Here is a 25,790-nt window from a genome sequence, read left to right as displayed (position 1 = left end):
TGGCTGCATGGTACTTAGTTGCTGTCTGAGGTTAAACCACAACATTCTCAAACAATATCTAGAATAAAATTTGGACTATAACAGCTAATGGAGGATGTCGATAATGTACTGGTTACAAATTTTCTGACTCTGTGGTACAGATAGTGTACTTGAAGTACAAAATCACAAAAAAACCCTTATATCTAGTCATGACTTTAAAAAACGTTCTTCTAGTAGAATTGTTCTTCCTTTTCTTAAAGGACTAATTTAATTTTTCTATTAATTTCCCTGTTGCTGTATAATCAACACTGGAACAAAAGGTTACTTAGGTTCTCTATCTTTCAATTTGTTTGGTTCCTCAGCTTCAAAGAACCACATCAAAATATCTTGCCACAGAATAAACATCAACTGGATTTTCTTTCTGCATTCAACACATATCAGATTCTTCAAACTGTTCAGCAGAAATGGGGAAATGATGTCAAATTCCTCCTTGGCGTACAACTGAGCCCATTGATAGTGAAGCAGATTTATGGGTGTGTTGCAAAATATTTTTCATGGTCTCTTTAAACACCTATTCACATCAAAACAAAGGTGCTGTAAAAGGCTTTTATATCATTCAATTGTCCAAGCTTGGTCAATGCTATAGCATTTAAATGCTCTCACTTTTTCCTCATTCCCTTGAGTTCGCTGCTGAGCACAGTCTTCCCACTGAGTGCCATGGCAGCAGGAGCACCTCAGCCAGGGTGCTAATGTTGGAAACAGTTCTGATTTAATTAATTTCAACCCAAGATGTAGAACAACTTCACAGTTCTTGTGTAATCAAAATTGAGAGGAAATACAGACTCCTTTCGGGCTGCCTCTTTTGCCTCTTGTTTTTAATCTATAGCATACTACTTGTGCTACCTGTTTTAGTCTGGGGGAGGGTAACTCCTGAGTCTTTTCTGATGTGGAGATTTTCTACAGTACCTGGGTGTTTAAATCCTTTGTGCTGTTGATTTTGATCTAACACCTGCTACTTCTGCAAAATAGCATGCAAGAGACAGGAGACATTTGCACGCCAGAGATACCATGAGTGATAACTCCAGTATCAGCCATCTGCTAGACCCTTTGTTTACTGCCTTTCTTTGTACTGAAGTTCAAATATTTTGGAATGAATGAGGGGAAAACACAAGTAACTCCTCAACTCAGCTTTAGTTTCTTTATGAACAACATCTGCAGAATATGATAGGAAAAAAACATCTGTTTCCAGTGGCTTTGCTGTATTCTGCTTTTCTATTGATTCATACACAAACCTGAAGCTGGGCTGTTTGGGGTGCTGTCTCCATATTTATCATGTAAAAACCCCAGGCAAATTCAATACACAAAGGTAAAATATTCAAAAGAGGAGCAGGTATTAGTGGGCCCACAGTAAGCCTGAATCAACTACATAACTTCTGGATGAAGAGTCTTTCATATGGAAATTAAAGCTGAGCTACCTAAAGAGAGAGAAATCCCAAAACATATCCATTTTCTAATGGTAACAGCATTGCTCATGGCAAGATTTACTGTAGAGTGAACTTTTGTCTGTATTGATTAGTTTCATCTGGTCTGTGATAATTTAATGTATTGGAAACGCTTGTGCTTGTTTGCCTAGCAGACCAGTATGCCTGGTTCTACTGTGAGAGTCTGTATTTCTCTTAGATGTTGGAGAGATTCTGGGCAATGCCTGTGTAACCTGGAAAGTGGCTGTGGTTTCCCACTGCATCTATGAATGCATTTAAATTGAGGTAGAATACTTGAAAATCCATCCTTTAAGAATTTTGGGTGGAAAGCATTATTTATTTTTTTATTGTTGACCAAGCACAGCTTTAAATAGGCCTCCTTGTGCATGCAAAATTGAAATTTTCCCTTCATCTTACCAGGGCTCTCCCTCTCTCTCCCTCTCCCTCTCCCTGCTCAGCCTTTTAGCTCAACATTTAAAGAATTCACAGGGTTTGTGGAAGTTAGGCTCTCACGCCTCTTTTTAGTAAGAAGGGCATCCTATACCCATTAAATACTGTGGTGCATTTCTCTGTGCTGTTCCCATCCTTCTTTGGAAGCTCAGCTCTTTCACAGTAAAAGAAGAACCCTTTTCCAAACCGGCTGGCTCAGAGGGGTAAGAAAATATATGACTCCACAGCCCAGGGATGCAGATGCCCACCAAAAAGGGGATTGATGCTTTTTCCATAAACCTCATCACACTGAAAGAATCACTGGACAAACAGAGCTGTTTGTGCCACATACAGCAGCAAGGTAATACATGTCCCTCTCCATCCATTAGTGACTTTAACCTCCTCCTTAGTTAAGAGATACACTAATGGCACTTCCTAACTGTTATAGGGATATCTTCTCCTTTAAGGGGGTTGGGCTGAAATGCTTCCTCTCATTTATAAAATTTCCTAGCGCTGCAGAGAGTTAATGCAGAGAGCTCATTCTCCCTGTAGATTCTGCAAAACCTATTGCCTACAATTTATCAACCCATCTAGCTTTCTTATCAAAAATCTGAAACTGAATATGCTCTTGCCTTTAACAACCTTCCAGGAACACAGTGATAAATGCTGCCTTTTAACAGAACACTTTTGTAGGCCAGCGTAGGACAGGAAAACATTTATCAAAGAGGATGATACTAGGGCATACTGATACAAAGAAAACACAGAGAAAGAAAAAGTAATAAAATAGTCATGAGACAGTGTTTTTTTCTCTTTTATTCAATACAATTATAAAGTACTCCAGAAAAGTGAAGATATTATTTGGCCCATCTTCTGATAACATTTTAGCCTGCCTACACACATATATAGGGAGATTTTTTTCCTAATATGTTGCATATTGTTTCTTTTTCATATTTATCTTCTAAGACTAGGAAATCAGAAGCCCCAGACAAAGAGCAGGTAAACACGACACCTGTCACTAAACCAGGGGATTTTGATTGGAAAAAGAAATTGTGTGATTTCACTAGGGAAGGGACGCAGGGCTCCTTTGTCTGCCACCCATGACAGAGCATTTCCTTCAGAGCTGCGGGGCATGAAGGGAAGATTGGATCTCCCTCTGCTCCTGGCCCTAATGCACCCCAGCAGGGAGGAGAGAGGAGCCCCAAACAGATGCAACTTCTCAAGTTAGGAGTTACAAGTTGGGCTCCTCTCCAACTTGCAATGTGGCACGTGTGGATGCATGCAGGGACCCATTGTTGCTCAGGGTGAGCATACAGCTGCTATTTCCCTACAAAACCTTGTGCCAGCAGTTTCCTGCAAGAAACCAGGCAGGAGCAAGCCATGCAGCAGGCATTAACCCAGTTCTCAAATCATAAGGGTTACAAGAAATTTCCAGGAGAGGAGGAGTTATTATTGTATTTCATCTCATGTTGTACAATGCTGCTGTTTCGGCCACTAGATTAGTCAGTGATAGATCTATAATTACATATTCAGTGACAAAAGATCAATTAGGGTCACATCTTTTATACAGTCTGGTCTTTCAAGCATTTAATGAGCGTGACCCTCCAGTTTCATCTTTGCAGTTTCCATTGTTTTCAGAAAAAGAGAAAAGTAAAATAAACTATGTTTTGCATGTCTGAGTTCAGTAACCGTAAAAAAAAAAAAAAAAAAAAAAAAAAAGCAAGAATGCTTTTGAAAGCTTTGTTAAAATCACACGAAGAAGATTTTAGGTCTACTGCAAAAGAAGCAACCATTTTCTGGTCAAAATTATGCATCTGATAATTGAGCAAAGCATATTTCCAAATAAATTTAAAACCACTATTGTTAAAAAAATAAGACAAGCAAACAAACAAAAAGGAATGTAGAAGTTACAAGAGTGGTTTCAGTAAGTTCTTTTGCTTGTTTTAGCAAAAACATTATTTCCTTCTCTTCTTCCTCTCACTGAAAATCAGACATGAAAAATTAAACAAACAATAGAGATATTCAATCTATCAATATAAATTGCCTTGGTACTGCTATAGCTGTCACATAAATTACAGGAGGAGAGGAGAGGAGAGGAGAGGAGAGGAGAGGAGAGGAGAGGAGAGGAGAGGAGAGGAGAGGAGAGGAGAGGAGAGGAGAGGAGAGGAGAGGAGAGGAGAGGAGAGGAGAGGAGAGGAGAGGAGAGGAGAGGAGAGGAGAGGAGAGGAGAGGAGAGGAGAGGAGAGGAGAGGAGAGGAGAGAAAAAGTGATGGCAAAATGGTAGAAAATGGCAGATGGAAAGGGGTGATTAGGGAAGCCTCCAATACCCTCTAACAGTGAGCATGGTTAATTTGGCATGTGTCTTCCACTGTGTTTGATAAATCATCATCAGTACCTGGGGGTATTGATCATCAGAACTTTTCCTGTTCCTTAAATTATGTGTTTTATCTCTCTGTAGATGTTCTTGTAGAGTTTCTAAGGAGTGGAAGGCTTTTTTTCTTTCTTTTTTTTTTTTTTTTCTTTTTTTTGGGTTTTTTTTTTTTTGTTTTTGTTTTTTTAAAGGAAGGGGAAGAGGGGAGCTTTGTTTCTAATGCAAATAATTAAATAATTCCCTATGTTTTATTTTTGTCTTGGGGGACATTTTTTTGATAAATATTTGAGGTATGAGGGTGTTTTACTTGTTTTATTTCTAATATGTTATATACAATGTGTGGTTGCACAAAAAACCCCTTTCTATCATAAAACACAATATGAGATATAGTTTATACTAAAAACTTACATGATTATAACATTTCAGGACAGCTGCCTAAACAGAACAATTCAACACGATTTTTTCCTCTTTTTTTTTCACTGTAAAATTTCAGGAAAATGTACTAAAACATTTTGAATTCAGACAGACAAGTATTTATCCAACAGCAAGTGGTTTAATTGAAGTAGCTAGTTTTACAGGCAGCCATATGATGTGGGTTGAAGAGGAAGCAAATAAGTGATGTATTCTGTGCTTTACTTCCCTCTTTATTCATAGAATTATTACTGGAGCAGGTTCTTGTGTGTTGTAATTCACTATAACTCCTTTGCTGCTTAGGCAATAATGACAATTTATATCATGTACAAAGAGCTGAGCTGAGATAGTTTCTGCTCATGAAATTTTATGGAGCTTGAATTAGCTTAAAATTCAATGCATTCTTACAGTGCTATTGAAACTTTTCATAGTTACCTTTCACAAAAATTTCCAGAACCATCCCCCACCAAACTTACACACAAGGTAAAATTGTTTTCAGGATTATGGGAAATCCTTTGCTAGCATGTTAATCTTGTTAGTGAACAGTCAAATCTGTGCAATGTCAAAAAAAAGCTTGGAGAATGTGCCTGAACTGTTCTTCCAATTAAGTTTCCCACTTACTGGCTGGAAAATTTCTGTGTTTTCCCTTGTAAAGCAAACTGGAACACCTAGACAGATTTTGACATTTAATGATCCATATTATTATTTACTATTCTTGAAAAGGTCTGGAATTAAAATTTTTAAAATACTGAATTAAAATAATTTACTTATCACTGTAATTTTCTGATACTACAATTTATTTACACAATAAATTAGAGTGTTTGCATAATGAAAGAATGTGATTGGCAAGGGTTAGTCAACAGATAAAACCATTTAATGACTGACTAATATGCAGGTGAACAACTGTAGCTAATTCAGCATATAATCACACTACATCTGCTTAGATGATAAACACTTTTAACACTTAAATTTTTTACAAAATTTGCTTTCAAATAGCATGTAACAAGTGATATGGAGAAACTCAGAATAGTCAAGGTTTTTTTTCTCAAGTCTGATTGCTTAGTATATTGCATTTTAAATTTTATTTTAAACATTCTTTAAAAGATGGTATGTTTAGAAAACTTTAGAATATTGTTCTAAACCTATTTTTTTAAACTTGTTTAAAAAACCCAAAGTGCCCATTTTCTAGAGCAAAATAAGAGACTAGTATATGCAGTATGAATAAGAAGTCCTAATTTGTGTCTACAGCTGCTGATTGCACTAAACCCCAGTTTGAAAAAAATGAAACACAGTTAAATACTGTTCAAAATGAACTTCAGCTTTCTACAATAAAGGCTGTAAGGTGCTGACTATTCAAAGACTGTAAGATACAGAGGACATTACCTTTGGAGGAAACACTTGAAGCCCTGCTGCTCTGGAGGAAGCTGCCTACACAGAAGTATCTGCAGGCTAAAATGTGATTCAATACTGTGCATCCTCACTCTTCTCTTCTTAGATGAAGGCCTTACTCCTTCTCTATAAAACCTTTAAGGCATGCCATGAAATGCAAAGTTATGTAACAAAAATCTCTTTACGTGAGACAGCAAAATCTCTTTATTTTCTCTCTTCATTTGGGAACAATAATAGTGTAGTTCTCCCCGCTCTACACATTCCATAAGCAGAAGGACTAAATCTCAGCCCTGCTGACGTATATTAAGGAGGAGTTCCTGTGCTCTCCTGTCCACAGCAAGAAAATTAGGATTAGGGATCAACCCCAATTAGAAGAGCAAATCCTAACTCTATAAATTATCAGGAGTTTGTTTCAAACATTTGAGTCTGCCCAAGAGATCATAACTGCTGGGAAAGTACAGATCTGAAAACGCAGCCCAGTGTTTTTCTTTGATGTGAATCTTATCATGATGACCTTTTCTATTCAGTCACACTCCCAAACTCATCACGATTTTTATGGAATTTCCTAACATCTTTGCATTATGCAGCTTTTATAGCATCACATACATGTCATCATTCATTAAAATATGGAAGCCAGCAAAAGGAGCCATAGTGTTGGATGCTGGTAACAGGCAGGCAATCTCAGCTGCTTTGCCATCATTATTTTCAGCTGCTCCTGAAAAAGTGAAGATTTTTTCCAAAGGCCCCTGTTTGTCACTGTTCTTCCCATCTTCTTGCTGGCTTTCTGCCTCAGTGATGGACTCTGGTTCTTCACATTCTAGCTTGGTTTGCAACACCACATGGTCATTTTTGTCTAGCCATTCCTAGAAAAATTAAAATGTTAACGTTGGCAGATATGAGTTATCTGTCAAAAGAAACCTGGTTGTACAGATAACCAATTTTCCTTTCAGAATTGGCATCTTTCCAGGATAAGCCACAGTGGAGAAGATGAAAAGGAAGTAATGTAAAGAAGCAGGACATAAAATAGAAGGATAGAAGAAAGACAGAATGGCAGGAAAGAAGACAGGATTCTAGAACTGTGTACAAACTCCTACTTATTCTTCAGACCACATAAAATACATTTTTGTACTTAATTAGAGCTCTTAGGAAACCTTTGATATGCAAAATATCTGGTGTTCCCTCTTTGATAGATTCATACTTTCTTTGACCCAAACCCAGACTTAATCTAAATTAAGACTAAGTTTAGATGAAGATTTAGGCAACATAGCATATCTGTATTAATGCTTCAGTACCACATGAATTTCTGTATTTTTTATAAAAAGTTTTCAGCTTTTCACTGAAAAATTATTAGTGATTTTTGATATTGCATTTGGTTTGAAAATGTAAAAATTTAACCTGTTTCCCCTTCAGAGGAAACTTGCTAGCAATTAAGGTAAACACTAGTACAGCTAATACAGGAAACTACACCACATATGTGTTGTCAGGGACTCATAAGAAGCATTAAGAAAACGAAAGCAAAACCTGTAGTCTATTCATCTGATGGCCATTCCTTGTCTAAAGGCTTTGTGAACATGCACCTCTGGCTAAGAGAAGATGTTTCCTGCTGTGACTGACGCCTCCAAAGGTGTGAGTGCCATCACTGTGCCAGCACTCACACACTCAGCACTTCACAAACATAACAAGATCAGGTTGAAGTAAGCTCCCTGACATATCATGTGCAGGAAGGGATGCAAACACCACAATGCCATTTCAGTGGATATTGTGCCTCTCAACACCCTTAAATTCTTCTACAGCAGTTTCCCTGTCTCTATAGCAAGTGTCTTTTCACAGTCCCAAAGCAGCACTGCACTGATTTTATGAGCTCTGGCATTTGCTCTGTGGATCCTCTTGGTGATGCTGCACAAGGAGAAGGATTTGGGGGCTTTTATCTTGGGTCAGAGACTCCTTGTGGTAGTGTCAGTGCAGAGCAAGAATCAATAGCTATTTTTTGTGGAGTTTACAGCCCTGCTAAGAAGGTGATTTTTACCTGTAAGTTTCCATTATGATCATTGAAGAGATCAGTGAATAGGTATTTTGGGTCTGGTATAGCAGGCAGGACTGACATGTGAACCCTGAAAAAAAGAAAGAAAAATAAAAATCGATGCTTTGTTATAGCACAGTTATTCATACAAGAATCTCCTTCTGAACAGTTCTGTACCCACAAATACAATTTACATGACAGTACTCTGTCGTTGATTTCTTTTAAATGTGTTCTAAAGTCAAAAAGCAGTTATAACAGTCTGATAACATCATCAGGCTAAGAGAATTTTTTGATGAATTTTCAACCCAACCCCAGTCTAGCAAAATCCAGACTTTATACAAACTTCCAGCTAGTCAGCATGTGCCATTCTGCTCTATGCAGTAGTCAGAGCTTGCATTCTCTGGTTACTTTCCCCTAGGCAGGGAAGATGGGTGTAGCAACCAGCTGAATTGGCTGACTTGGTGAACACAAACTTAAATATGAACTGTAGAAGTGCAGGAGAAAACACTCAGTTTATGAACTAAAAGGGTAATTAGAGTCACAAATACTTTCAACTCTGAAAATACGTCATTTTTGGCTTTTTTTTCCACCAAAAAAAAGCCAAAATCAGGGCATTTGTGGATTTGCTTGTTGTTTGGTAGTTGTTTGGGGTTTTTTAAAATTGTAAATTCTAAACATGAGCAGCATTATTCAACTGCCAATCTAAATATTGATGTAGTCTTATTCAAGATAAATGCACTCAAGCTTACTTTGTCCTACTGCAAACACATTTTGATTGATTGATGAAGGTTGCACAAAAGAATGTCCTTGCAGAAGAAGAAGCTAGAAAAATTGGCTTCTCAGGATTTAACTAGATTTCTAAAAGAAGAGAAGAAATTAAGTGGAAGAGACAGAGTTTTATCCTAAAACATTGCCTTTTACCAGAATTGTTCCAGTTTTGCAAATTAAAGGCCTGGGTGTTTGGAAGGCCAGGATGTATTATTCCTCAAACAGTGATTAAGCTACTGACTTCTACATCTTCACCATGACTTCATTGATCTGATAAGAATTTTCATCGCTAAAAGGCTTCATCCAGAATGATAGCTCTATTTTCGTGACATGGCTATTTAGTAGTAAGCAATAAAACTTTATTTACCTCTGCCATTTACACAGAAGAATCAGGAGGATAAGCATCATTAAGAGTACTGCCAGCAAACAACTTAAAACAATTACTGGTTTTGGCTGAGGAATTAAATCATCATCACATGAATCTAAGAACAATCACAAAAAGAATGTCAAACATTTTTTTTTTTGCTTTAACTGTAAATGTTTCTAATCATGCTAAAATGCTGACTTTTCTTTAAAAAGAAAAAAAAAGTTTTTAAGAACAAATAAGACAAGTTTAATTGTTCAATTGAGACTGAAAAGAAGATCTCTACTTCCCCAAACCTTGCAACAAAATAAAATTGTGCCTTTATTTATCTAAATTGACCTGGTACAGGACAACAGGGGGGTCTTATAGGCAGTGTAGATACATTATAAATGAATCAAGTGTTTCTACTCACTTTCATCACATGGCTTTTACAGCAATAAAGCAACTTTATGCTAAGATCTGTATTACATACACCTACTTACAATCACTAAAGCTGCAAAGGCAAGTTTACATGTAGTCCAAATGTCTTATCTCCCACCAAAAAAAAAAAAAAAAAAACAAAAACAAATAATCCCAGCAAACAAAGAGCTATCAAATCACAAGAGTTGATACCCAGAAAGTAACTAGTGACAGGCTAACACCTTACATGAATTTGTGCATTTTTCTGCATTCTCAGTGTTCTTCCTGCAGCTTTTGTAATGCAACCTGAAATCTCGCCTCCTACCACTGGCCTTCTGGTCTCCACAAAAATACCAAAACCCTGGATAATTATTCACACAGGACCAACTCTCCAGCCTGTTCCACCTCCTTTCTCTATTTGGATGCCAGGAAGCCACAAGTAAAATTGTGACACCCTGCTAAGTGAGGTCTTCGAAGCTTATGAAATTTCTTGAAGCTTCATGGCTTCATCTTATTATAGATTTGGAGTCAATAACTTGTTAAAGTCGTGAAGAAAACTACTTGCCCCAGTGAAGGGGCTGTGCCAATGTCACTTCTGATCCAGGGGCACACAGAATATCTCAACCACCTAGACTGTCTCCCCTGTGACGTCCGTCCTTGCAGGTACCTGCTGACAGCCTCTGGCCAAATGGTTCGGGTAAGGCCGATAAATTGTCTGCTATCAGAGGTGCAGAGGAGGACATTTTCATTATTTCTTAAGGGCATTTTCCAGCCACACCTGAGGACATGCTTGCAGGCTCACAACTGGATAGTGGAAGAGTCTTATCTGTAGGTCAGCACTGTGGCCATGGGTGCACAGGCTACCCCTGTGGTCCAGGATTTCATCCCAGCTTTGTTACATAGATTTTCTTCAAGTGAGCCCATTGCATTTTAGAGATCTTGTTACACCACACGACTGAGGGCTTTGCCATTCTGATAAAGCCTAGTGGGTGGCATTTTGTGCTTAGGTAATATGTGTTGGTATGGTGTACAGTTTTTTTCATACAGCAAATCTGAGGTTTGGTTTTGATAAGCAGTAGGTATACTGTTTACATTGACAATCTAATTAATGTCAGTCACCCTCAGTTAAATGCAACTGGCTGGTAGGAAAGCTTGGATACTGGCATTGATTTCATTTCCTTCAACCTCTTTTTCCTCATCCTCCTTGTTTCGATCAATGCAGCACCTTTGAGCGTCAGATTTCTGTGACCTGTTGTCCTGTAGTTCAATTGGATGTACTTGCAAAACAAGCTGCCTTCAAAAATTGGACATCAGGGATTTTCTTAGGGTTCATATTTGATGTCCAAATATCATACATGGGCACCCCTCTTCAACATCCACCCACTCAGAGCCCTCATGCATCACATCACTGTCACTGGGGCATCCTTGGTGCTATTGTACCACAAATAATAACACTCTTAACTTTGCTCATTATGACATAAATTGGTAGCTTCAGGGGTCATCAGGAAAAAGGTGGACAGAGTTAAATTAAACAGGTGCAATTAAACATTCACATGAACTTTCTTCGAGAACACAAGATGGAGAACAATAGTGCAACATTCATTTGTTGCATGTTCTCAGCTTCTTTTGCAGCCAGCCCTTCTTTTTTTGCACCTAGACAATGTTTAGATAGATAGATAGATAGATAGATAGATAGATAGATAGATAGATAGATAGATATTAGCTGTTACCTAATAAGGTGCCATTCATCCAAAATGTTTCAGCTTCCCAGTCACTGCTGTATGTAACTACGTTGCAGTGTTTCAGCCTCTGCAGTCTGACCCGGAAAGAGTAGCACTTCCTTGGATCAAAGCCTTGGTCTCCAACACTGCAGCACTTAGAAGTTCTGGACTGAGAAAGAAAGTTTATCAGTGTTAATTGTTGTTTTCAAGATAGAGCTTCAAAATGCTGCACTCAGTCATGATCACAACTAGGACAAGGGATAGGTCAATGCAAAACCTCAGAACTGGATGTCAACTTCTCTGAGTTTTGAGGAATTCTGTTTCTTGATTGACTTTTGACTATTCATATCCATTCCTTGTTGTAGGGTATTGAGCTGAATGTCCTAACAATCATTGCATAGTGCACTATGTTACAGTTGCATATTTGCAATACAAAAAGACAATTCAATTCATATGTTTGCAAATGGAAAGGTTTAAGTTAGTAAAATAATATTTGGAAATACTTTACACCTAATTTTAGAATAAATAAAAATCCTGTGTAATTTCTTTTTTATACTATTTCATTAGTTTTTCTTTTTTTTTCTCTCTCTCTTCTTTTCCCTAATCTGTTTTCTGTTTCTGTCTTTCCAAACTCCTCTATTCTGAATATATGCCTTTTCCTAAGATTGCCCTCAGCTCTTAGGGTGGGAACTGCCTTTAACTTGTAAATTAATTCTGGCATGGCAGAAACCCAGGATTCTAAAAATCTAGATGTTTTCTGCTAGAGCTGTATTTGAAAATACAGGAAGGGAGAAAATTTGGAAACAGCTGTATTTTATATTCCATGGATATGCTGCTTTCAACTCCTAGTGTTGATTAAAAATGTGATGTCCAACTGCTTTCAATGTCAATTAAAAATGTGACACAACTCACTTGCCACTCTTTGTCAAACTTGCTTTTGTACTGAAGTTCAAGTCCCAAGCACAGTGCATTTCTCTCTGGTCTATTACATCTTACAGTAACAGTGTCCTCTTCCCAGAAGAAGGTCACATTTTCTGGTGGACTGGGCTTTACTGAGAAGAAGAGAAACAAATTTTGCTATAGCGTCCTAAAAAACACTTTACAGTTAAAATAAGTTTTTTCCTTCCTTGGCTCAATATTTCACTGAATAGTCAGAGAAGAAGGTGGACTTTCTTCTTGGAGGTTTTGCTTTTGCAGCTGACCTCCCTATTAAACATCAAAATGAAGCTTGAGTCAGGAACTTATTGTAGCTATTTAAGGAAAGGATTCCAGTCTCCTCACACTCCCTGCAATCCACACAAAGGAACAAGCTTCCTCATGGGAAATGAAGTGACAATTTCAGTACCATAAAACTTCCAAGACAGACTTTTGCAGCTGCTGGAGGCTATGTGGGATATGGTGGGGCATCTGCAAAAGCCCTGGGTTCCTACCTAAGCACAACCAAATCTGCCCCCACTGTTTCCAGGGGGCCTGAAGACAACTCCATGGTTTGACCTATGTAGCTGGTAAGTCTTCAGCAGTGGGAAATAACGGGGTGGAAAGAGTGCTACCTGCTTGTCAATCCTTCTAGTTGACTTTTTGTATATGAAAACTCTGCCTTGCTAATTTAAAGATTTCATTCTGATCCTTGATATTTGTCTTTTGTTACCTAAACCTTTTGAAATTAATTTTGTTATCAGTGGGTGTTTAATAGCGAAAATTTGAGGATTAGGCTGCAGTTTTCCATAATTAGGAGATACTGATAAAATTATGAGATATAAAACTATTCTCAAGGTTTGATGCCTTGACAGGTTTGTGTTTAATTCCCTTTGCTAAACAAATTATTAATAAATTTGGAATATATTTTTTTTCACATCATTCTCCATTATATAATCTTCTGTGTGATTTCTATTAGAAAAAAATCCCTCCACTTTGAATGATGTAGGTATATGAAATTCCAGGAGTTTTTGATAAACTAATCTCACACTAGATGTTAAATATGTATTTGGGGACAGGAAAGATCTAATAAAAATGGGAACATCATCTCTCTACTAGTAGTAAGATGTCCCTCTTACTCTGCCAGACTGTACAATAGCCACTCAGCTAATTTCTGTTGTCATGCAATGACGGTTTTGTGACAGCATCTTTGACAAGGAGCAGTTTGCTACCTCACATCGCATGAAAGATGGCAAAAGAATGAAGGTTGAAAGTATGAGAAAGATCACATAGTCAGCACTAAGGCAAAAAACTTATTCATTTTCTTGATCAGCAGGCCTACACAAGACAAAGAACACCTAAATATATCTATATATATTTAGTATTTTCCTTTGGATTTTGAAATGGTATTTCGGGACAAGTCTGACTGCCCTGTTATCTCACTTAACTGCAGCTGCACACAAGCTTATGTAATTACTGGTGACAGCAAGGAACAAAAATCAGCATGAAATAACCGTAGTTTTGTTTTGATGTGCACATTAATACATTTTATATGCCATAGAACCAATTTCTTCTCAAACTAAGAGAACTGGAAAATCTGCCAAAGTAGTAATGATTTTTCATACTTACTGAAAAACTCAGCTTTAAATGTTTTAGAAAAGAGCTTTTCACTTCCATTGCTGCTCCTGATAGAAATGGTGAGGGTAGGTCCTTCTGTCTTAAAAAGACATCCAGAATTATAATCTTGATCCAATAAATAGGTGGTACATGGTTTCCAAACTTTGTGCTTGCCTTCATCAAATCTGTAAATGAAATAATATTGGTAAATGGAAAACTTAACAATTAACACAAGTTAATTAAATTTTTTTACTGTTCTTTCTCTTTTCGTTTTTTCAAACGCTACAAGGAAAATCTGAGCATGGTTTTTCTCGAAGTGAAAAATTTCATAGTGGTGTGAGGGAATTCATCACCCAAACTTCACCAAATTTCCAGCCCTGGGTTTTGATGCAGTCTGAAATAATCAAGTTTCGTTCATGCTGTTGTTTTCTAAAAAGAGAATGACTTGCTCAAACACATGGTCTCATGATCCTGTTTCCAGGAATACACAGTGAAAAGTTCTTCCACAAATACAACCCAGAAAGAAAAGATAAGCACTATGACTATCTTTAACCAAAATATTATAATTCTGTTAGTCATTAATGATGTCAGTTAATAAGGAAAATATATACACTTAAGTGGAAAAAACACTTTCAATGGTGTAATTAGCATTAGCATTTAACACAATGATGGAAGAGGGACAAATCTTTCATATCATGTCTGTTGTGACTGATTACTCACCAGGTTTATTGTTTTGTACACTTCTATAGGTTGTGAATACAAACAGGTTTCATACGGGATATTAACATATTTTAAAAGTATTTCTAGTTCACAGAAGACTCAAATGGACTTGGATATTTCATTCCCCCTAAGTAAATCCTGTAACAAGAGAGAAATAGGCACTGACAATACTCACGTGTAAAAAAATGACACATTCTCATTAGAAAAAACCCCTCTTGTTGGCCATGTGATCTGCATCTTCTCGTTATTGAAGTTGATTATTGTGATGTTGGTAGCATCTTTCCCACCTGCTAGGACATTTATGGAGAATATGATTTCAGGAGTGAGTATGAAAAGTGTCCCTCGACATTAGTAAGTAATCAGCATTTCTAAAATATGTATGCAATAGGCTCAGACAATCGTAAAATAAGGAGACATAAGAACATCCAAAATACAAGGAAATAGAGTAAAATAACTTAGAGAGATTGAAATTAGAATTTTAAAATAATGAAATGAAGGCATGCACAATGACACGAGAGAGAGACCAGGACCAAAAAGTGCAAACGGGGACACATTCATGCACTGCATAAAGCCCATACCTTGAGACAACTTTCCCCATAATACCTGCTGAGGAAAACTGTTTGGGATCTAAAAACACTAGAGGGAACATCTGTGTAAACTGTCAGATGTTTGCTGTAAGAACCAAGGAACTAACAGCAGAAATGCAGACCAGTCAAGACCCACAGGAACACGGAGATCAGCACAAGTAGATGTATTGCATATTTGATCTATGGCCCATTCCACCTTAAACACAAGCATGATTATTTAATGTCCTCTGACTGCACACAGATATTATTTCTTCTCTGATAATCTCCTTGTTACTGTTCTTGCTAGGGACATAGGATTCTACAATCAGATACTGAAGATAAGCGTGACATTGAAGAAATGAAGAAATTAAGAAGGAGGAAGGATTAGAAATCTATTCTGTATCAAAAAATACTTATTTTGCATTCTATAAGATGTGAAATTGTGTTTACTTGAATGAATAAAGAAGAAGAAAATGTATCATCAAGAAACCACTTGAAGGTAAAATTTTCAGACCTCTCTCCAGCTGTGAAGTGTCTACCACTAAGAATCTTTGCTGGAATATTCCTGTCTAGAAGGAGAATAGAGGATTTTAGCTTTGATTGCTGTGTACATTTTATGTTTCTCTGGACTTTCGAAGGGGTTTAGAATTTTAAAATGTTTCTTATGAGCTTTTCATCATATCCAGTCATTCTCATTATTTAATGGGAATCAAGAATAATGATTCTCATGGTTGCTATCTTATGCTCTGTAATCAACATGAAGAAAGTGAGAAATGGGTTCAAGTAAGCATTTTGCCTATTTTCATGCCTGTATCTGTCTAGGTGCTTTATTATTACTCTAATTAGAGTTAGAATATTTTTGTGGAGTTTTATTTGTGTTGTAACAAGTAGTTTTGTCAAAACCATTCAAGACAGTTAAGGCAAAAATCCAGAACATACTGGGTAGATGTACCTTCAGGTTTCTGCTGTGTGACTCATGGAGCTGTGGAAAAAAAAGATTCTGCTCTTATTCAAGAAAAGGATTTGAAACTGCCTCCTCCATCTCTTATCTAATGCCTGCAAACTTGTTTTGTATTGTTTTATCAAACAGAAAAACTTGTTTACATGCTAAGGCAAAACCAGAAGTGAAAAACCTTAAAAGGTGTAATAAAGTGGAGTTTATCTAGCTAGTTCTACCTCTGTTGCAAAAAAGTACCTAGGTAGCTCATTTTTTCATAAGATTTCAAGCTTTTTTTAAATTTCCTTCTGCACGTTTAAGAGATGACCTTGTCTTTTACTAAAGCCACTAAGAAATTTGCAGGCAAAGTGCCTAACAGTGGATTCTTAGTCAGTGATTGCACTAACACATTTTAAATTTTATGGACTACTTTAGCATAGTTGTGCTGTGCAGTATATAGTGTAACTGAAATCCTTTACTTCTTGGACTTAGACTTTCTATAAAAGTAGTTTAAGGTATATTTAATGTGTCTTAAGTGTATAATTACATTTTCTCCATATTTAAATAAAATTGACATAATTAAAAAAATATAAATGTTAGAATGGGGAATATTGTACTATCCTGAGATAATTTTTATGACTATATCATGAATCCTTTCCATTCACTTTAGAAGCTGCGAGATATATACTTTTTACTTTTGGGTAATTAGTCTGATTTCCTGTATTTTAACTTTGAGAAAGAACTGCTAGTAATAACGCTTCAATTATGAAAATATGAACAGGAAGAATACTTGCTTTCTTAATTACATCTTCTCAAGGGTAATTAATTTCAAAATTAATTTCTGATGCTGTTTCTGTGTGTACAATAGTTGGTCACAATGACAGAAACCAAAATGCTCTATGTAGGGCATATTTTTGAATCTTCCACGAGACCAGGTTTCTCAGAGCCCCATCCAACCTGGCCTTGAACCATTCCAGGGACGGGGCATCCACAACTTCTCTGTGCAACCTGTTCCAGTGGCTCACAGAGAACATTTTCCTAATATCTAACTGAAATGTATTCTCTTTCATTTCAAAGCCATCACCCCTTGTCCTGTCACTACATGCCCCCTGTAGAAGTCTCTTTCCATCACAATTGATCTGAGATGTTCAGTCAATTTGGTCACAAGGGCTGTACAGATACAGAAAAAAAAGAAGGAAGAGGGAAAAAGGAGTTTATAACATAAATGCAGAACACCTAACAGAGGCAAGAAGAGGAAAAGTCTGTTTTAAATATCTCCGAAAGGATAAAACTGCAATGCTATGAGTTCTATCCCTCCAAGTTCAGAATGCTAAAATTATATTGTAATGCTTTTTTTTCTGAATTGATTTTATCTTACTGGACAGTATAAACAGCTTTTTTCTTTTTTTTTGAAAATTATATTTCTGAGGAAATTGTTATAATTAAGAGGGATAGCACTGATTCGTAAATTGTGAGAGAGAGCACATAGAAATAGCTTATCCAAAATTTTTTCAAACATCTGACAATAAATGTAGTGACAAAATTTAGACTGATTTTGCCTCTCAAATAGGGGATCTATGCTTGAGAATCTCCTTGAACCTGTGACTATATATCCTACAACCTGCCAGCAGAGAAGTAAATATTTGGTAAAGCTGTAAGTCACCCATCCATCTCTGTGCAGGTCAATTCTTGAAATCCTTTTCCACACTTTCCCTCAATACCAATGTGAAAAGGGCACCAGGTTACAGCCCTGAATCTCACAGTGTTCTTCCAATAGGGAGTTTGAGCTCTTCAAACCTTTAGTGGGTTAGTTGAGGTATGACTGGCTCTAAGAGAAGGATGCTAGTAAGGAAACCAGAGGAATCATATCACATTTCCACACAATACAAAGTTAGTGGACACTAAGTAAAAACCAAGTGTCTGTTCTGACCAGCCTGTTGGAAGAAAAAAAAGACCCCAATTAATTCCGAACCTCAAACAGCATTCGTTATTCTCTATTTTTTTCAAATGTATTACAACTCTGCGCTACTTATTAGAGGCTGAAATTCAGAGTTGAAGACTAAATCTTGGGTTTGGCAGTGAAAAAAGAATATCTTCTTGATTCCACGCCTGCAGTGATTCTTTCGTAGACCAAACTCTGAATAGTTGACTTCAGCAGGATTGATCAGATTGTGTCAACAACATAAATAAATATATCTAATTAGAACCTTTTTCTGCAAAAAACCCCAACATATTATGAATTTAACTGCTGGGATTTTTACATAAAATTATAAACTCTAACAACTGCAGTTATTTGTGTACTAAAATAGAATGTAATAATTAAATTATTTATTGTTAAATTCTTTAACAATAAATAGAAAGTTAATTGAAATTGGATGGAAATGATAATAAACCATGTGGTGATATATACACATATTCTTTCCTGTGCTCCAATTTTAAAGAATCTAGTAAGAAATCAGTTTCAACATAATTAAGTAGGTATGTAGGACAGAATCTTACCAATCTTTTCTCATAAAGACTTTGTTGTCAGAGCTCTAGTCAGAGAAATTTTCTTCTGTGCTTCCTAAGTTCATGAGTTCTGAAGCCTTTTTGAATGTAGTGAGTTGTACTTTTTGCAAATGTCCAGTAGGGTATTTGCGTGTATCTTTTCAAATTATAACATATATTTTGCATAATTTGAATTTCAACATGAAGGCAGGCATAACCTAAGTGAGTTTCATTAAAGTTTAGATTAAATTGACATCAAATCCTCTGAGGATATATATAGTTTATCTGAAATATGTTTTTTCTTTTTGATGTTCCCCTTGCCATTAACTGAAAACGTGTTTAATTTTAAGCAAGTGTATACCTATACTTTTGCAGGCAGAATCATTTGTATCTTCAGTTAGTGAAAAGAGAAAGATAATAGAGGAGACCACTTCTCTCCCTTTATTTATGATGGAATTTTTTTGAGTTCAGGTGTGACATCATAGATCATCCGCAACTGACATGTTAGTTCTCCCACAGTAATTGCAAATATTTAAAGCCTTCTTTGAATTATGATCCTGGAGGCATACAATACACCAAAGCAACACATTCATAACTATTCATTCTATTATAATAATGGATAGATGAAAAGGTCAAAAATGTTATGAATAGGCAGTCCCATGGCAAAAAGAGGTGGCACAACATTCTGTCTGAGGATGACCTGCAGGTCTACCAAGGTATGCAGCATGCTGCAGTGCTGCAGGACACATACCAGTACCCTGGAGAAAGAGCTTCAGACACGATTATCCATGCCTACACCTTCTGTAAAACCAGACAGGGACTGGTAAGGTTTCACACAAGGCTTGAACCTCACAGGTCCTGCTGAGCACCTCATTCTTCTCAGGACAGAGAAGCATGGAAAATACCGCTATGGTGTGTGGAGTACGGGGAAAAACGAAGAAATTTCCTTGAGCAAAAAATTATGCAGATACAACCATCAGCAAGAATATGACCAAGTACATTCCACCTCCTTTCTATTTTTCAAAGTTTATTACTGAGAAAAAATACTATTGAAAGGGAACATGTTAAAAGGCTAAATGTCATGGAACAAACTTTAAAAAGGAAAGAGAGGCAGAATATCAATCTTTAAAGATAAAAGAGTGAAACATGCATGTACTGGAACAGTTGCAACCTCATTGATGCATAACAAAGAAGAAAAACCACTTTTGATTTCCTTACACTGACGAAACCTGATAACTAACCACATGTTGAACTTCCACATATTGCAGTAGACTGTACAGAAACTACTGGAGAACATGAACAAGAACCTACAGTCTTTAGTTACTCTTCATACTCCCTGTCAGCAAACGACAGTTTCATTTTTTTAATAGGAACAAACGTAGGCGAAAGTACTGTTTGTGCACAAGGCTGCTGAATTGAGTGCATAGGGCAGAGAATGAATAGAAAATATCTTTTCAGGAAGAGAAAAAAGACAAGGAGTGAAAGTTTTTTATAAACATTTTGAGACAAGGTATAATTCTTACAGCATAATTCTTAGAATCCACTGAATGGAGTGCTTTGGGGTTTTTCTCAGAAGATCCCTAACCATTGCCAGGCATCACAATACTGCATAAAATAAGTATCACAACTCTAATTTTATAATTTTGTTCCACAAAGGCATGCCATCAGCACTGCATGGCTACAGGTGAAGTCACCTTCCTTCACAGGACAGCCAGTGACTCACAGGGACAATTAACCCGGGGGAATCAGGTGGTGCAGCATTGTCAAAAATGGTATTTACCATATGTATGGCAGAACAGAGAGCTAACTTATATAGGTTATAGATAGAATAGATAGAATGAGATCATAACTTTAGAGAATTTTTTTTCCTTATAAATCGAATGACAGGGAACTTGTGGGAAATTAACTAGAGTGAAGATTAGGTTTTTGATGTAGATGTTGAGCTTTATGTTTGATTTCTGTAATAATGCATTTATCTTTGACAAGCTATAGCAGACAAATACATAAACCAGAGATGTTCTTAGGTGGCCAAACAACTGGTCTTTAATAATTTCACTGTGTAGTAGTATTTTTATCTTGATACTTTCTCAGGAGCAAAGTATTGCTGATCTTTTCCCATAGAGTTCATTCTTTCAGAATACTAGGTGGAGAAGTCTTACCTTAAATGTTTTATCCTTCTTTGTTCAGTGAAGGCTAGTCTTTTTTGGCTGCAATCTACTCCATTAGAAAACTTTCACAGAAATCTGTTATCTTTTTTTTTAGGAGCCCACTTTCATTTATGCCAGATATTAATTTTTGTTTGGTTTAATCTTCTAATCAAAAAAGCACTGAATATTGTAACACATGAAGTAAAATATACACAGAAATATTGATAGCTGATACATCAACATTTAAACAAATATATGGGAATTTGAACTTACCAGAAGATTGTAACTGAGAAGCCACAAAGTTGCCCAGTATGAAGACCATTGAATGTGCTTGAAAGATGAGTCTCATGGTTGAAATGACACAACAGACTGTGAAAAGATGATTAATCATAATCTCTGGATTTACTATTTGATCAGTTTATGCCAGATGCTGGAGGGAAGTGGAGGAAATGACTACAGGAAATAAAAAAATGGCTTATCTATAGCTGCAAACAAATCAGAAGTGCAGGACCTTCTTTATATAATGTTAAAAAAATCCTCAGAATATGAGTATCTCTTTTTACAGCTGTGTCTTCTCATAGCTGTATCAGTTATAGGAAACCATGGCCCTGATGCCAACCAGGACAAGCTGTGCAGAGGTGTGATCACACAGAATCACAGAATCAATCACAGTCACAGAACAGGCAAGGTTGGAAGGGACCACAGTGGGTCATGTGGTCCAACGTCCCTGCTCAGGCAGGCTCATCCCAGAGCACCTGGCACAGGATTGTGATCAGGTGGTTCTTGAATTTCTCCAGTGAGGGGCACTCTACACCCTCTCTGGACATCTGTTCCAGTGTGCAGTCACATGCACAGTAAAGTTCTTCCTCATATTCAGCTGGAATTTTCTGTGCATCAGTTTCTGCCCACTGTCTCCTGTCCTAAAGCTTGTCATGCTGAGAAGAACCTGGCTCCTTCTTCTTTGCATCATCACTTCAGATACTGACAGGCATTGATGAGGCTCCCTCTTACCATCTCTTCTCAATGCTGAACAGGCCCAGCTCCCTCTACCTTCCCTCTTAAGAGAGATGCTCCAGTCACCTTATCCTTTTTGTCACCCTCTGCTGGACCCTCTCCAGGAGCTTCACGTCTGGAGACCCCAGAACTGGACATTCCAGATGGGACCTCCCCAGGGCTGAGTAGAGGGGCAGGATCACCTCCCTCGACCTGCTGGCAATGCTCCTCCTTATGCATCCCCGGCCACCACTGGCCCTGGCACAAGGACACTGCTGGCTCAAGGACAGCTTGTTGTCCACCAGGACCCCCTGGTCCTTCTCCCCAGAGCTGCTCCCCAGCAGGTCAGCCCCAGCCTGTGCTGGTGCCCAGGGTTACTCCTCCCCAGGTGCAGGACCCTGCATTTGCCTTTGTTGAATTCCAGACAGTTCTTCTCTGACCCTCTCTTGAAGCTGTCGAGGTCCTTCTGAAGGGCTGCACAGCCCTCTGGGGTATAGGCCACTCCTGCCGGCTTTGCGTCATCAGCAAACTTGTCGAGGAGATGTTCTCTGTGCCCCTTCATCCAAGTCATTGATAAATTAGTTAAACAATATTTGGAACCTTGGGGAACACCACCAGTGACAGGCCTCCAACTCGACCCTGTACCGTATTACCCTCTGGGATCTGCCATTCAGACAGTTCTCAGTTAGATAATTTTTTCCTAGCTGGTCTTGAGCTTTAATGTACAGTAACCTTCTCACACAGAGGTTCTCTTGGGCAGATGATCAAGTCAGTCATGGTGCATGTGAAGTGCCCTGGGCACACACACCAGGCTGCCTGAGACCCCTGAACTACATTTTGCTGCAAATTTCTCAAGAGTAGAAGATTGTCTGCCATGCCTAGCTATGGATGGCTGGGAAAATAGCCAGAAGTTCTGCCATGAATTTTTTTAGGCTTATTTTCATTCCTCTTAGATCCTTACCTAAAATATTCACTGTCCTTTTTAACCCAACAGCACTGTTTGCCCAATGAGACCTTTTTCAGCTTAGTCACATCATCAAAGTCTGTGTGTCCCAAGAAGACCCATTCAAATCCCAGTAATTCTTAGAAACGCCAGCACGACTGTCTGACACACATACAGTGTCCTGTTAATTGTCTGGTCTCTGCTTTGATCAAGTTCCTCCAGGGAGCCGTTAATTCCTGGAACTAAAGTAACAAGCAACACAAAAGTCAAACACTAAACTAGGTTGTAGGTGATAGTTAATGGAAAGCTAATATCACTCATGGTTTCCACAGTCAGCATTGCAAAAGTCAGTGAGATAAACAAAGACAAAGGTCCAAAATCCTCTGGTTCCTCAGGACTTGGCAACTCCCACACATCCCCATTTGGGTTAAAAACACATTTTTCTTCCAAAAATGGGTCTTATCTATCCTTAGAGAACATGTGAGTATAATGGAGCCAAATTTGTCCCTCCCTGCTTTTCCCACAGGTAAAATGCACGGGGACTGCAAAGCTCCTAAGGTAGTTCATTGTTAGAAGGGAAGGGATAGAGGAAGACAACAAACAATGGAAATATATCTAAAATACTTTCTGGATTGTAATTATTTTGATTTTGAGACACTATATCTAAAACAAGGTCTAATTCTCAAGCAACAGCAATATGTTTTCACTCACCTTTTTCTTATACCATGTCTGTTGGTACCACAAATAATTATCCCTCCCACCAGTCTTGTCTTCTTTTTCGTATACTGAGGTGAAACAAAAATGAATCAAAGAAAATCTCTCTTTTTACTACCTTGGAACCTAAACCTAGGTCCTGAGGAATAAAATGACATCTAGGTCAAAAATCTGCTTGTATTAAGCTGATGCAGCCTTGCACTATTTTTGCTACTGCTGAGAGAAGTATCAGATTTGGCACTAGAGGGATGCAGGGCTTTGGCACCTCCCACCTCCCCCACATGCAGACAGGGCATGGCCCAACCACCTGCCTTGGGCTCTGTTTACTGGAAGCCAGCTCTGATTACCTGATTTGATTTTTTCATGATCCTAGCCCATGAACTGAAAAGCTGTGAGTGATACCATAGGATCTGTTCTCCTGAGGACTTTGTCTGCCTGCCTGCAGGAGTGTGCTTGATTATCTTGCCCATGTCCTCTGGGTCGTTGCTCTCAAGAGGACAAGGGCAGAGCATTGTCACAATGTGGCCCCTCTACACACAGTGCAGTGTGTGATGGAGATTGGATTGTTTGGCCTGAGAAAACAAGATTCATCCTACATGAAGTTGTAGGAATAGGGAAAACAAATGATGAAGGAGTGCTGAAAAGTAGCAGCCAGGGCCTCTGATGCTGACTGCTGGAAGAGAAAATTCTTAGCACGACACTGTGGTGGTTTGCACAGAGGTTGAGAGCAATGCAAGTAATACAAGCAAATTAAAAGAAGTCCTTTTGACTTCATTTCTCATTTTGGATCAAACCACACAAGCAGATCTTGGCCCTCTGCCAGCTCCTCTACCCACAGCAGCAGCTCTTGGGTGGCTGCACTTGCCAGCTGCAACTTCCAGCACCCTTGCTGACTTTGATCAGTTTCCTTCCTCTCTTTTTATTCCCCTTTCTATAATTTCATTGGTGGTGTTAAATGGGTCTTAGATCACCACATAGTTCAGCAGAGCAAATTGTCCCAGTTTAGTTTTTCCTTCACTTAGAGCCAAACAATCAATAGTCTGTGAGTAATTTTCATTTATTATTACTTATTTATTCATGGCCTTGCTCACAGCCTCCACATAAAGCCCTGAAAAATAGCAAGATTATCTTTTTTTTACAGAAATGACCTCTTTTAATTTTTAGCATTAACAGGATGTGATTTCAGTGTGCTTTGAGTGAGTGGGATAAAGGGAACAGTGAATCATTTCTGTAAAATAGTGAGTCCCATCACTCCATGACAAATCAGTTTAGTCAGCTTAAGACAGCGCAGCCCATTTTGTGACAGGAGAACATGATTCCCTGTTTTAATGTGCATGTGTGGAGATCTCTGCTACATACTTTGGAGGCATCTTCTACCCACAGGAAAAGCCTGGGGCAACAATCTTCAAGTATTCCCAGAATTTTTAAAATTCACACTCTTATACAATCACTTCAGAAAGTGTCACTTGGTGGTCTCTCCTTGTATCATCATGGCTTTCCTAGTCTTTTTTATGAATGACAGGAAAGAAGTGAAGGAAAAAACCAAATGAAGATGGCAGGTGGGCTATGTGGATGAGCAAGGACCTCCTGTCTAAAATCAGACATCAAATGGATTCCACACACATGAGGTGGAATCTGGTTGGTGTTTCAGGGACATGGTTAGAGAAGTCAAGGCCACCATGGAGCTGAACGTGCTAAGGGATGTGAAAGGCAACAAGAAAGCATCCACAAGTGTATGAACAGTAAAAGGAGGGATAAGGAAGACATAAATCTGCTGCCAAATGAATCCCATGGTGCGCAGGGCCTTTGTCGACACAATGGAAGTTCTCTTTGTTCATGGCTGGTACTGACATCCACTGCTCCCATATAAATTTCAAATCCTACCTAAAAGAATAAGCATGCTTGGTCATTAAAAAAAACTTTTATCAACGTAAATGTTCCATCAGCAACTAAAAAAGGAGTCTTTTAAAAACAGACTGTAATAGAATAGAAGATAATAGAATAGAATATTTTAGTTGGAAGGGACTTAACCTAGTTAGAATGACTGTCTAGTTTAACTACCTGACCACTTCAGGGCCCACCAGAAATTAAGCCTGGTGTTAAGGGCATTGTCCAAATGCCTCTTAAACACTGACAGGCTTGGGCATTGACCACCTTTTTGTATGAAAAGTCTGTTAAGTGTTTGACTTCCTTCTCAGTAAAGAAATATTTCTCAATGTCCACTCTGAACTTAAAAAAACCATAAAGAATCTGGTGGCTGAAGTTAAATGTCTTTTTAAAAATCAGAAACAAGCAAGGACCTCTACAAAACAATAATTGAATAGTTGAAGTCATATAGCACTGAAATATAATTGAAAAAAAAATAATGGGTAGTATACAATAATTTGTTTCTTGAATGGAATTGCCTGTTTCATTTAGAAAA

General features: G+C 37.9%; 1 protein-coding gene across 3 annotated transcripts; it reads right to left on the bottom strand.

The window, feature by feature from the left end:
* Window positions 1–4,554: 4,554 nt before the first annotated feature.
* CRLF2 (cytokine receptor like factor 2) lies at window positions 4,555–23,801 on the bottom strand. 3 transcript variants are annotated; one of them, XM_088159922.1, is made up of 9 exons: window positions 23,716–23,801; window positions 20,992–21,087; window positions 14,757–14,871; window positions 13,874–14,046; window positions 12,242–12,381; window positions 11,339–11,498; window positions 9,213–9,327; window positions 8,084–8,168; window positions 4,555–6,920 (listed from the first exon to the last, which is right to left on the bottom strand). In XM_088159922.1, exons 2-9 carry the CDS (start codon window positions 21,065–21,067, stop codon window positions 6,648–6,650), a joined length of 1,137 nt encoding a protein of 378 aa, XP_088016048.1. In that variant the 5' UTR covers window positions 21,068–21,087; window positions 23,716–23,801; the 3' UTR covers window positions 4,555–6,647. The 3 variants fall into 3 exon arrangements, with proteins under 3 accessions (XP_088016048.1, XP_014747743.1, XP_014747735.1); XM_014892257.2 differs by lacking the exon at window positions 23,716–23,801 and adding an exon at window positions 23,366–23,622; XM_014892249.2 differs by lacking the exon at window positions 23,716–23,801 and having other exon boundaries at window positions 20,992–21,109.
* Window positions 23,802–25,790: the final 1,989 nt, after the last annotated feature.

Source organism: Sturnus vulgaris, chromosome 2 (genome assembly GCF_052056855.1).
Source record: "Sturnus vulgaris isolate bStuVul1 chromosome 2, bStuVul1.hap1, whole genome shotgun sequence".
NCBI lineage: Eukaryota > Metazoa > Chordata > Aves > Passeriformes > Sturnidae > Sturnus > Sturnus vulgaris.
The sequence above is the reverse complement of the archived record's forward strand: the minus strand, read 5'-3'. Positions and strand labels throughout refer to the sequence as shown.

Excerpts from the sequence above, each read along its gene's own strand:
- CRLF2 (XM_014892249.2), bottom strand. The coding sequence starts at position 21,109 with ATGATTAATCATCTTTTCACAGTCTGTTGTGTCATTTCAACCATGAGA. Across the intron at positions 14,047-14,756 it reads AATGTGTCATTTTTTTACAC|ATTTGATGAAGGCAAGCACA; the intron begins GTGAGTATTGTC and ends TTTCATTTACAG. Across the intron at positions 9,328-11,338 it reads GATGAATGGCACCTTATTAG|ATTCATGTGATGATGATTTA; the intron begins GTAACAGCTAAT and ends GATTGTTCTTAG.